Raw genomic sequence first — 13813 nt, forward strand, 5'->3', positions numbered from 1 at the left:
CAGCCAACTCCACTATGAACACAGTCTGGTAAAGCTTGTGAAAAAGACAGACTTGCATCACTTAGCATCTGCTTCCTACTGACTGTAATATAAGCTCACAGAGAGACAGTGAACCTCTTGTTGTACCTGCAACTCCTGGAAACTATTAAACATCACTGAACCAAAGATAGTTTACTTAGGAAAAATAGCAACAACAAAATAATTAAAATGTGGAGTGGTGCATCTTCTCTAGCTAACTGGTGACAAGTAAGTAACAAGTGTTTATGAAGCAATTATCATGTGCACAGTATGTACAACATCAGGAAGATCAAACCCCACCTGTCTGAGCATGCAGCACAACTCCTGGTACTGCAACTCCTTAAACCTCTGCAGATGATCCAGAACGCGGTAGCGCGTCTGGTCTTCAATCAGTCCAAAACAGCACATGTCACCCCGCTGTTGATATCCCTCCACTGGCTCGCAGTTGCTGCTCACATCAAATTCAAAACCCTGACACTTGCTTACAAAATAGCATCTAAAACGGCTCCTGCCTACCTGAACTCTTATTCAGGTCTACACTCCCTCCCGCCCACTACGCTCTGCCAACGAAAGGCTCCTGGTACCACCACGACCACAACAGGGCCCTAAGTTGCCAGTTAGACTCTTCTTCTCTGTAGTTCCTCGGTGGTGGAACAAGTTACCAAACTCTGTTCGATCTGCAGAGTCCCTCTCAATCTTTAAGAAAAGACTAAAGACCAAACTCTTTCGTGAACACCTCTGCACTGCGCTTCTATGCACTCTAATCGTTGCCTTGTTGCACTTCCTGTTGGCATCTACGTCCTATCGGGCCCAAACTGAAGCTTTATGACACTTACTGGTGTTGTTGTCTCCTGACTAGATCCCTGCTTGTGTTGTATCAACTCTCATATGTACGTCGCTTTGGATAAAAGCATCTGCTAAATGAAAAATGTAAATGTAGTATGAGAAGTGAAACAGGGCTTGAGAACCAAAGTTACACAGAATCAGGTGTCCACTTTCTCCAAGTCAGAGATCGCTAAGAACAAAAGTATTTTATGCCTTTATTGATGACATTGCAGAGATATCACATGAGGAAGGAGAAGCAACAAAGGCCTTAACCCACCAAAAGTAAGATTAGAGTCAATAGCACGATGCTTAAAGAAGAACTCCACAGATAGAAAGTCTGTTTCTTGGAGTACGACTGCATATAAAAAGTCGTATTAAAGCCTTTTGTGTCTCCTGACTTGTGTGAAATCTGATAAATTGGGGGATGTGGAGTCAGAAAGGAGTGAGACCTCTGCAGCCTCGTCTCTGCTTGACGGCTAGCAGCTACAGGATACATTAGCCGTTACTAACAAAACACACCGTCCTCTCTGCGCGGTCGAGTGAATCGAGCCAAGCGGTATTGTGGGTAATGTAGGCGGCGGGGTTTGACGAGGAAGATAAACTTTCGGTTCTGCTGCATTGATTTTGATCCTCTGTGTAAAAACTGTCCAACAACGTTAAAGGAGCACGATGCTAAACTGCTTGAGGGCTCTTTTAATGTAAGCTGCCATTAATATCTAACATATTGGATGCTTAATGTGAGAAGAAATCCTATGACTGTGTGTTGCATGTACTGTAGGATATCTACATGCATTAAGCTTAACCTCTGCTGATATGAAGACAGATTATAATGAGGACGTGCTGCTCGGCGCTGAGTGTTTATGTGGCAGAACACGAGTGAATATAAAATCCTACAGAGTACATGAAGGCCGTTAATGTCTGCATTAATGCTGCTGTTCCTGCCCGGGCAGCGAGACAGAAAGAAACAATCAGCCATGTGAATGAGATGAGTTTAAAGCCTGCTGATCAATAAGAGGAGCACTCCACCTTAATGAGCTACACACACACACACACACACACACACTCCTAAATCCATGCTGCTGAGTGAGGAGCAGTAAATCTGGCGGCATCATGTTGCTATTTATACATCCATTACTGAAAAGCAAACAGTCATTATTAATCACTAGGAGACTCTGATGTCTCCCTGTTCTCAATCCATCACGTGTCTCCGTCCATCCGATCTCTTTCTTTCTGTTTTTCCTCCTTCTTATCAGTTGTTTTTCTATTGATTTGCATTACTGCTTCACTGACTCTCTCTCTCTCTCTGTCTCTCTCTCTGTGTGTGTCTCTCTATCGTCCTGTCATCCATTACTCAGCCCAGCTGTCTGCTGCCATCAGTCTGTTCTTTCATCCCACTGAGACACACAGAGAGAGAGAGAGAGAGACGCGCTGAAACAAGAGCAGCACAAACCAAACTCTGAACTCTGAACTCCGATTGTGTGTTCAGACCACCGGCGACGACGCGACGAGCTACGAGAGTCGTTTTCATGAAGCTACAAACTGACACTGACACTGTGTGACGGGCTACAAGTCAAAGATGAGCTGGCCTCAACGCATCAACCAATCGTATGTTTCACTAATTCACCACTTCCCTTCTCTCTCTCTCCCAACAATTCCTGTTGTGTTCTGTTTAAAAAATGGAAGAAAAACTAATTCTTGTTGTTAGCCGGTTCCCTGTTTAACCATATTTACCCTACCATACTTCATTTACTGTGACACTAACAAAAAAAATGCAGCTTGGCAGCAGGTGGCAGCTATTGTGAGTGTTCCAGGTATATAATGTACATATTTAAATGCACAATGGCTAGCTGTGGTAGTGTGTTATGTAATAATACTAAATCATGTTTATTAGCTATTAAAGATAATCATATATTAATAGACTGTGGTTCACAAAGCCATGACGACATCGACAACGACCACGTCAACGAGCGCTTGTCACGTGTATTAGGTTTTTGCATACTGTATTGGGCTTATTACTGCAGTGTAACAGTATTATAACAGTGTTCCTGGTTCATTATTTTATGTAAATTCCTACTTATTCATTATTTGTTTGTTAAAATCCAATTTTCACTCTATTCTAATTGATTTTTCATCTATTTTATTGTGTTTTTAAATGTTGTTCCAATGAATTTCTTCACCATTTCATTAACTACTCTGAATTGCTTCTGTGTTTAAACGATGTTACACAAATAAACTTTCTGCCTTTTTTCATGTTATTCAAGTACGACTTCCCAGAAAAATTATCACTCTTTTCTGAGGGGAAAAAAACACACAAGATATCTTTTACATAAATAAAGTCTGATTTTAAAAACAGAACTGGGGGATAATTTGTCATAAAGCAACATTTTTAATACATCAGGGGTTATGTGGGATTTTATGACCGTCTTTATAGTGCCGACCTGATGTTTTTACTGCTGCAGTTAGAAAAAGAAGAAAACTGAAAGAAGAAAAAATCTGTTAAATACAGACATTTTGGCTCATTTTCTCTCTTTCTGCAGCATGTGAGCATTGGTCTTGTTTAGTTATAATATTAAGTTGATCTTCTGCACTCAAGATTCGGGGGATGTCTTCATATCACACAGACTGTATGCTGCTATTTTAGCGCTAAAAACTCAAGAGCTAATGCAATTATATCACTGTAACGATGGCATTTTAAGGTTGAACTTAGGTGTTCAGCTATGACAGCTGCCTGAAGGTTGAAATAAATGCTAAATATGCTAAAAAAAAGAGGTTCTTGCAGGTTATTTTGCACAGATAAAGGGAGCAGGTTTCGGCAAGAACACCCACTAACACTGGGATGTTGTTTCTTGATATTTAACACTTGTGCTTTTATGACAAAAACAGACTTTTTGTGTGTGTGTGTGTTGCCATGAATACGCTCCCCGCTGGTATCTGTATGTGCACAGGTGTGATGACATGTCTGTGCATGTGCATGTGTGTGTGTGTGAGACCTTTGAACTGTGGGATCTCTCCGGTGGGACTCTTGGGTAATCCTTTATGGCAGGCATCACTGGTCAGAGCCACGGTCACTCCACAGCTCCCCAGCAGAAACCCGATCTGCTGACTGCCGGCGTCCTGCAGAGAAAATGTGATTGATTAACTGGAGTGAACTGTAATTAAAGAAGGAGTGTTTCCTGGTGTTTCTCAGCTCCCTCCGGTCTATACTGGTGTTATTTTGGGCGTCCGGGATTCTGAAAGTAAACATCTTGTTCATTTTCTTGTCAGTCCCACCTGTAAATAATGAGTGGGAGTTTTTTAATCTGTATGTATTGGAAGTACACTGCAAATGATCTCTTATAGACTGATTTATGTGCCGTGTCCTCTGTGACACCGACAGTTAAAAGAAAAGCCGTTTGGATTGAAACAGTTGTTGAAAATTCATATTATTTAGTCTGCAGTTGGTTATGACTTTGGCATCGAGGAAGAAGAAAATGTACAAGGACTGCTGTTTCCCTCAGTACACAGAACAATGTAGAACGTTCCCTCTTAATTTTCTTTTTATTTGCATTTTGAAAAAAGTGTGTTTTGAGTCCCAATTGGCTCTTCATCAGGCACAGAGGTATCCAAGATTTTTGGGGCACCAGGACAAGAAAAATGTGTATGTGTTTAGCAAACCAGCTGTGTGGGAGGGAAAAAAAAACATTAAAGGGGACGAATCATGCACTTTCCCAGGTCTATTTTTTTTTATTCTGAGGATCTACTGGATTATTTTTGCATGATTTACAGTTAAAAACTAATTATTTATCTTATACTAGCTCTTTATGCAGCCCCTCAGTTCAGCCTCTGTCTGAAACAGGCCGTTTTAGCTCCTGACTCTTTAAGGCCCCGCCTCCTGATGAGCCTGCTCTGTTCTGATTGGTTACTTCCCGGAAGCTGCCCTTTCACAGACTTCCCGTCGGTTCTGGAGGCTACACCAACAAATTAAAGTCAGTTCGAGGAGGACGTAGAGGTAACTTTCCTGGCTTTTGACTTTCAGGGAGCATTTTTAAATACGTTCACCTGAAGTGTTTGTAACTTTGACCAAATTTAACATCGAGAGCCGATAGAACAAAACATCACAAAAACCTTGACATCTCCCCTTTAACACGCTGTTTTTGACTCCCACAGTCTGGATGTGAAAGTGCTGTATAGTCATTAAACCCCAGACAGCTTTACTTGCTAGTTTAACATTATAAATCAAACTCACAATCCATGATACGTAATATATAAACATATGAAACTATAAAGATGACATTTTCTTATTTGCAGGAGATCCATTAAAATGATGTTTTCCAAAGATGAAATGTATTATTGGAGCAGCTGATAGCAGCAGAGCTCAGTAAGCTTGTTTTTTGAGATTTGCAGGTTAAAACACATGTCAACATCTATATCTATACTACGTTTGTGTCAACATTATTTCAATGACTGAATCCAGGGTGCATCGTGTTTGACAGCATCTCATGGAGGACATATTATAAAAACTGTGATACTGATGCTGATCAGATGTCGCTGTAGCAACTGCAGCTGATAAACTGAATATGCAACAGGTGCATTGGAGGAAAGCACAACTTGAAAAAGAAAAACACTTAAAAAACTGTCTTATTTATTATATTTATTAGTTTAAAACATTTCGGTCTGCTGTTAGTTTACGAAACAGTAAATATTCCAGCAGTAAGTGAGACCGTGCAGCAGTTTTTCTCATTTTTATTTCAGCTAATAAATGTTGGAGAGGTATATTAGTGCGGTTCAATGAGTTGTTATTCTGTGTCACATATGAAAAAGTGATGCACAATATTTTTATTAAAGTTTAAAGTTCTCTTTTTCTTTCCTTTTCATCAGTAAAAAGTTGAAATCTATAAAGAAACCGTTTTCTTTGGCTCGAAACTGTCAAACACACACATCTAACACACACATTTTCCCTCCCGATTCTTCCCGGAGGACGCCGCAGCGCTCGACGGCAGCCAATCCAAACTATGACTCAAACAAACCTACGACAACATCAACAGAGATGTTTCTTCAGAGACATTTGGCTCTGATTACACCTCAGCGGAGTTCAGTCGTCCTCTGTGCTTCACCATGACAACTTTGTGATGACTCATGTTTTCAATACAATCCCCCGGTGAAGAATTAAGACCCATTGACTGGTGTGAATTAATGCTGCTTAACGTGAGAAAAAACAAGCAACAAAGACCTCTATGACTGCCTGAGGTCCAAGAAACACTCCAAGAACTGAAACAAGAGATGTTCTTCATCATTCTCTCTCTTCTTCTCCTTCTATCCATCATCTGAACTTCACTATTTGATCGACTACGTGCTAAAAAAACCCTAAAAACTAAATAAAATTTCTTCCAATCCAGGACATCTCATACTACTTATAGACCAGAGGTTGAATCATATATGTGGTTATGTTCTGGCTGCTAAAACATACATTTGAAGTTGCTGCTTTAGATAGATTAGTTAGTTGACATTGTTGTTATTTAACCGAGTCAATTCTCTGGCCATAACTTAAACTAAGTGCTTCGAGTTGCCTCAAAAGAACCAAAGAAACGTCCATCATTGCTTTAGTTGGCGGCGAATATTGCAGGAAAACTAGTGGAAAATTATACAAATCTGAGGCAAGCCAAGAAAACAAACCTGCAACAAATCTTTGTGAAGTTTATAATGTGCAGCCTTTTTTTGTTAACAATGTGTCAGAGAGGAGCTGACTGAATGAGATCCAAACACTGTTCGCTTTCTCTTTTATTATTATTATTTTTTTACTGACTACGGTATTTTTCCCTTTCTTTTAAATCTTCTGGTTTTTTCTGTCTTAATCTCTCTGTCAATGCAACTTTTGTATTTAGATGTATAAAAATGAGACTTCTGACTGACTGTATTATACTGACAGATATATTTTCCTTCCTATAGATGCATGAAGGGGACAGAAAAGTTTCATATCCATGTCTTTGCCTTGTGACACTTTTGACCTCTTGAAGGTTTATCCAATAAAAAGCTGCCATTTCAATTCTAATCTTAATTAAAGATAACCTCTTCTAACAGCGATATGTTATACTGATACTGATATTTATTTCTTTGAAAAAATAAATCATATATATCCTGAATTTAAGCAACTGTCCTGTCTATGTTGGGAGAAAAGTCTTATCATAATCTGAGAGAAATAAGCTCTGCAGTAAATGTTTCTGTCTGTAAAAATGCCTTTTATTATATTGTATTTAATATCATTGTTTATATTTACATATTATTGTATAATTATTAATCATCTGTCAATGTTTATAATTTTCTGTACTGCTTTGGTTTTGTACTGTAGATTTCTGATCTGTCAATAAAGCTTATTTGAATTGAATTGAATTGATATTCTCTGCTGTAGTGAACACTTACCTTCCTGGTCAGCGGTACTTCTATTGGTACGGGGACGACCTCGGCCAGCAGGCACCCGTAGAAGGCCGTCATGAAGGCAGCGGGGTCGTTGTTCGGGAAGACCAGCGCCACCTGCAGGAAGGAGGAGGAGGAGACAGAAGAAGAAGAATTAGACAGGAGAGAGATTGAGGGATTCTGCAAAGTTATGATGTTGTTAGCATTTTTTTTTAAGGCAGATAAGTTGTATTTCTGCCTAAATACACAAATTTTAAATGCATCAACAAAGAACAAGTAGGGAAAGGTAGCAGAAGAGTCAGAAAAAAGAAAAAAAAAACTAAGGAGTGAGTGCTTGCAGCTTGTTTTGTGTGTGTTTGATGATGAAAGACACTGATATGGACCGTCGCCAGAGAGCCAGAGGTTTATCCGAGCAGCTGATGGGTCTTAACGGGAAATAATAAAGCTGAATCTTTTAGGAGCTTCTGGTCAACATCTCTCTCTCTCTCCCTCTGTAAACCGTTCAGTCACTGTCAATGTCTCTCACTCACTCACTCTTAATTATTTTTCCTCTTTTCTGTCCCCTGTTGTATTCTTTGGTATTTTATGCAACTCTGGTTCTGAAAGGCGCCATCAGAGAGAAGTTTATTTACATATTTTTACCTCCTTTTATTCTGATTTCTTTTTCTAATTTTCCAAAAATTCAATTTCCATTATTTTCTATTCTCTGTTCTAACTCCCTTCGACATTTCTCTCCAGTCTCCCTCTTCCTGTTTATCACCCTCGCTCTCTATCTCTATATCTCTCTCTCTTCTCTCTTCTCTCCGTTTCAGCTCATTTCACTTCAGTGCAAACAGTTTTACTGGCACACTGAGGTTTATATTAAACTGCCAAAACTCTTATATAACAGAAGCAAATATGAAAACAAACCTCTGGAGGTATAGAGAACAAATTCTACACAATAAACATTAAATAAAAAAGGTATTTATATTATAAATGAAGGAAAACGTGGTTGCAAAATTGAATTACCACTTATGAAACATTTATTACTTTGTGCAGCTAAACAATACATCGATTCAATTTTATTTATGTAGTCATCTCAGGGCTCTTCTCACATGGAGCAGGTCTAGATTGTACTCTTTATCTGTCTTTTCCTTAAATGCAGGATTCGGTATGAAGAGCACAAAGCAGCTCATAAGTCTGGACAGGCTTCACTGGAGTAATCTGTAAAAAATGTGAAAATTGCAAAACAAAAAGTAATTTATAACGAGGGAGTTTTTCCTGCAGCAGCTATGAGAATACACCCCAAAATCAACTGTTACTTGAATATCTATCAGTGTCTGATGGCAAATATTCACCTTGAGCGTGTCAATATGGAGAACAGAGTCTGTTTGTAAAGATTATAATGATCTGTTTTGCATTAATTCAGCTCTCTGGTCGTTTTTTACTCATTCTGTATGTTTCACTGCAGATTTTTTTCCCTGCTCGGTGGTTCGTTTTCAGATCATATCTACGCCATGAAACCTAATCTGAAACATATTTTTCTGTGAAGACGAGGTTTCTATCTGTCATCTTGCACACAGTACATGAACATAACAGCCAGACTCAACATGTTTCTATAACGTCACATCTGAGTCGTTATCTCCTGCTTGGCCATGTTGGACCCAGCTGGGCTCCGTGTTGCATGTTGTAATGATAACGGCGAACCTCGGCTTAAGTGCTGTTTAATAGCTTCCATATACTGGACTGGATGTGTGTGTCTGAGTGTGTGTGTGTGTGTGTGTGTGTGTGTGTGTGTGTGTGTGTGTGTGTGTGGCATGGGATTGAAGCTATATGATAAGTGCACCTGACAGCGATGTAATGATACTTTAACACATACAATAACTCTAATGTTGACATGTGCAGGTTGTCATTGGAGACGTTCAGGTTTCTTCTTACTCTTTGTTTCTGTGTGTTTGAGGGAAGTGTTTCACTTTGACCCCCAAATTTGTTGTTTATTGCAGCAAAGAAACCATAGCTGTGGGAAGTAGGAGTGCTGAGGGTGCGTGTATTTTATACTAGCAATTTTTATGATTTTTTGCAGGGTTTTTTCTATTCTATTCTATTTTTTCTATCCAAGCAGCAACTACCACAGCTTGAGGCTGAAGCCAGAGTGGAAGTATCTTAAAGTGCCACAATCATTTTTTTCAATGAGTCATTATGGTTCAGGCCCTATAATAAGTGTGCTGCTAGTCATTTTGGAAATTATTGCTCAGTTAATAAGATTTGAAGCCTTATAGCAGCTTTGATGTCTGCCGTGTGGGCGTTGATTGACAGCTGTGATTGACAGCTGGCTCACCTGCTGCTCTCTCTGGCTGCAGGACTCACACTGAGATGAACTATTGACGCAATATTTTTGTGCTTTTAATGTTACTTGACAACTATACCTGCCCTGTTAGCACAATTTAGCTAAAGTAGTTAACATTAGCCCAAGTGTGCAGCGCTCGGTGTTCCCAGTAAACAACTCTGGGCTTCAAAGCGGCTCCACTGCAAACCAACGGGTGATGTCACACCTCACTACGTCCATCTTTATATCGGTGCTCTGGTTGGATCGACATGGAGAGCCGGGGCTAACGTTAGCTGAGAGGCTAGCGGAGCGTTAGCCGCAGCATGACCGGCAGGGAAGCACAGCCAGCTAGCCTCTGCTAACCTCCCAGCTAACGTTAGCTTCAGCTCTCCATGTGGATCCAACCAGAGCACCGAGCCCCGGTTTGTTATTCGGGTTAAAGTGGGAAGAAGCAGCTGGTCTGACGGGCAGCTTGAGTGAAGTGGAGCCTGCGGAGGAAGCACCGGGACCGCCAGGGTGACACAGTCCGTCGAGGGAAGCAGAGTCAGGCGGCGGAAGAGCAGGCGACATATCGGCCTCTCACAATCGGCAGAATTCGCCAATGCCGATATTTCATTTTAGAGCTATTATCAGCTGATACCGATGACGTACACACAACTTTTCCTGATGATTTCCTATAATATTTTGTATGCTGTCACATATTTTGCGTGGCGCTCTCATGGCCACTTTGGTGACCTAGGTGAGACTGGCGCCCTTGAGGAGATTCACCTTGTCATGATGATATATTATGACAGACCGTATTTGACTCTTTACAGACGTTGAATTACACAAACTCTAGTGTATTTTCATAAAATAAATCCTGTATCATTTCTCAGTGTAATTAAGTCTCAACAGTGTTCTAAACAGTATTTCAGCAAAACTCATTTCTGCAGTCATCCTGCGAGACACGTTCGTTGGTCGAACTAAAAAAGAAAACAACAAAACAAAACAACACTGTAATTTTTCTCGGTGTGCAGCTTACTACAGCTCCAGTAAAACTGTGAAAAAGACCAGTTTATAATTCACACTGAGTGGGAAGTAAGAGGAGTTGTACTGTAATTAAAACACACACCCTTCCGGCTGAGATACATATAAACACACACACACACACACATTGACGCTGTGCCAGTCTTGATTTGGTCTCCTGCAGAGCGGGAAATCAAGCTTAAAATAAAGATGAAAGAAGGACAAGAAGGTGGAGATCAGAGACGCTGGGGGTGTCAAATGGGAGCAGAAACATATGGGACTATTACTGAACCTTTTTTTTTTTTTTTTTCCTTCTTCAGTATGATCCGCTGTTCATGTGCAGAGGCGTGTGGAGCGTGATGTGATGATTACACTGACAGCAAAGGAAGGAAGGACAACATGCATCCATTTTTAAAGTATGAAGTAATGGCCACGTTGGCCAAACCCAAAAGTCCTGAGAGTTTATGTCAGAACTGTTCATGTTTTTTTGTTTTTTTTTCTTGAACCAGGCTGCTCTGTGATGTTTAATACCAAAGGAAATCAAAGACACAAGAGCGGAAAAAGAGAGGATGTTTATGCCGTTTCTTAGCAGGGCGCTGACTCCTGTTCAAGGGTCAGAAAACCCAAATTACCAAAATAAAAAAAATAAAAACAAAAAAAACAACAAAAAACAATGCTCTCATTCATGTCTTGTGGTATCTAGACATGCAGAAGGTTTGGTTTCTGCGATATCTGCCTCCACCCCCGATATACTGGAGGGGAACTGAGATTTGTTTGTTGTGCTGAAAACAATGAAAAATTACATTTAACTGAAAAATGTAACAACTGTGTCTCATTGGAACTACTTTTTACCTGAGAAATAGTCCCTGTGAAAACTGTAAAGATGTAATCTGTGGATTATTGAGAGTAAACAATCACAGTGTTGTAGACAGGATTCATCTCTTACAGATCTAGTTAGGTACGTAGCTACATCCATGAAACATAATGACAGAAGAACGACCTTAAAAGTGGCAACAGCATGAATAACATGGATGCAGCTGCACAGTTTTGTTGTTACAGCGTTTTTAAACCTGTAGTTTGTTTTCTCTGGTCTGAATCAGCGGATGAGTTGGTAAACTTGTTGGTTCATGCATCACTAAAAGCCAGGTGAGAACTTTCACTCCTCTCATTGGTCAGATGTGTCTCGGCTGGAAGAAGGTCTTCTGACCAAAAAGACCTAGACCACTTCCTCAAAGGATTTCGGTACAGTTGTTTTGGTTCCGCACTGGAGTACGACTGCTGTGGTCAGATCTGCCCAAATGAACTGTACCAAGAGAGTCTGATTCAACCCAAGTCTCAAAGAACCTCTAACACAAAGAAACAACAACAAAATCGACTTATTTCTTTGATCATCTTTAAAAATAGTTGAGTTTACTGCTTCTAGCGAGGCCTACGACGGCTTCCATGTCAGCTGAAAATTATATTGTTGGAACAGATACGTCATTCACTACTGAACGGAAATACCTCCCTTCCTAAACACGGTGTAACGCCTAAATCATGAACTGAAACAAAATGCTACTTCAATCAATCGATCAATCAAGAGTTTTACAAGATCAAACCCTAACACCTGACTGTCTTATGAGTTAAGCCTCATCGTGGTCACATCTCCAGGTCCGACTTTCTGTGACTTCTGTCCGAATCGAATCCAACTCTCGAGCCTGAAGTTAGGATATCACTCCAACCTCTTGTCACCAGTTTTTGCTAATCTTTTATTCTCGTCTCTTTGTGGTTCTCTCCATCTCCGTCCACCAGCGTCATCATGTTTTGTTTTGCTTTGTTCGTTTTACTCACCCGGTCTCCAGGCCTGACCAGCGGTTCCTGTTTGGTTCCCAGTTTGTGCAGCAGGTTGTAGGCCACCTTCACACTTCTGGACCACAGTTTACCTGCAAACAAAGCCAAACAATTAGGAAATCAATCAATCAATCAATGACAAAGAGTGAGGGAAGGTTATAGGCTAAACCATTAAAAACCACTAGAGTTGGTTATGAGGCAACCTTTTAGTGTCTTATAGATAAAACAAACTTCTTTGGATTTTTTTTTAAATGATTATATAACAGACCAGATGACGCCGCAAATCCCCATATGCAAGAAATTACCGCACTGACATGACACTCAATGTTAAAACACTGGTTCGGGAGATGATGACACAGGTTTTATAACATGCAGCAAACCGAACGCGCCTCACGACTGCGGTGTAATTGGATCCATGTACAGTGATACTGTACACACACACACACACACGGAGACACAACCGCAGCACATTAGAGGAAGTCACATAGGCCACATCGGTTTATAATTACAGAGACAAAGAGTTCGGTATCTTGACAAATGTGTTTAGTTATTACCTCGCTGCTCACGCAACTTCAGGCAAATTGAAACAACCCTTTACCTCTTCTGAAAAAAAGCTTAAGGACGCCGTTAACAGACAGTTTGTCAAAGGAGCTGTTGCTTTAAATACCTCCCTGCATATATCAAGCCTTATTATTATCAAATCTTTCCGATCAGTTTCATTTCCCCTGCCGAGCAGAGCCGCCTCTGTTCAATAACGTCGTAAGTCACAACAACAGTAGAATCAATTTCCATCCTTTGCTTTCTTTCCTAATTTAGACTGGCAGATGCAGATATTATGCATGAGCGATGCAGCGTGAATCCCTCATTGTTTTTCACGCTAAATGAGTTTTTTTTTTTGTTTTTTTTTTAAATGTTTGTCAGAACTAATGATTTGAAGAGAAGGAGATCTTTGGGATCCCGCGAGGAAAAATAGACTGTTAAGACAGAAAAAAAAGGGAAGTAAATTGCGAACAAAGGCAGAGCAAACAGTGAATCAGTAACAGTAGGTTGGAGGCAGGATTGCTGTTTATAAAAAGGTGCATCTAAAACGGTTTTCGTTTAATTAATTCAGAATTAAAGGACACAAAAAAAGAGCAGTTTGTGACTTCAAAGGGGAGCAAACAGCTTTCTGCATTTAGACTTCATTAAGGATGTCATGTGGTGTTTTCCACCACAGTATCATAGTCAGCCATGATAACAATAACTGCTTCAAATCTGCCTAGCAACTGCTTTCAGGCTTTCATGTGGTGTTTTCCACAACAGTATCATAGCCTTGACAACTGGAAAAAAGTCATAATGAGCAGTAAATGGCTTACATGTTCTGCTTAGATTTATAAAATTTACTATAATTACACAATGGTATACTTCAGAAAATGTTTTGTGATATTGTTTCTTTTAATA

The 13813-nt window shown here is 40.1% G+C and overlaps 1 protein-coding gene across 11 annotated transcripts in view; it reads right to left on the minus strand.

The window, feature by feature from the left end:
• Positions 1-13813, minus strand: part of LOC122994153 (disco-interacting protein 2 homolog C) — a 242333-nt gene that overhangs the window by 46387 nt on the left and 182133 nt on the right. For all 11 annotated transcript variants that reach the window (XM_044368700.1, XM_044368690.1, XM_044368693.1 and 8 more), the window contains exons 9-11: positions 12374-12465; positions 7240-7350; positions 3834-3957 (exon numbers count right to left, since the gene is read on the minus strand). In XM_044368700.1, coding sequence (XP_044224635.1) covers positions 3834-3957; positions 7240-7350; positions 12374-12465 — 327 coding nt within the window. The remainder of the gene's footprint in view (positions 1-3833; positions 3958-7239; positions 7351-12373; positions 12466-13813) is intronic.

Source organism: Thunnus albacares, chromosome 12, assembly GCF_914725855.1.
Source record: "Thunnus albacares chromosome 12, fThuAlb1.1, whole genome shotgun sequence".
Taxonomy (NCBI): domain Eukaryota; kingdom Metazoa; phylum Chordata; class Actinopteri; order Scombriformes; family Scombridae; genus Thunnus; species Thunnus albacares.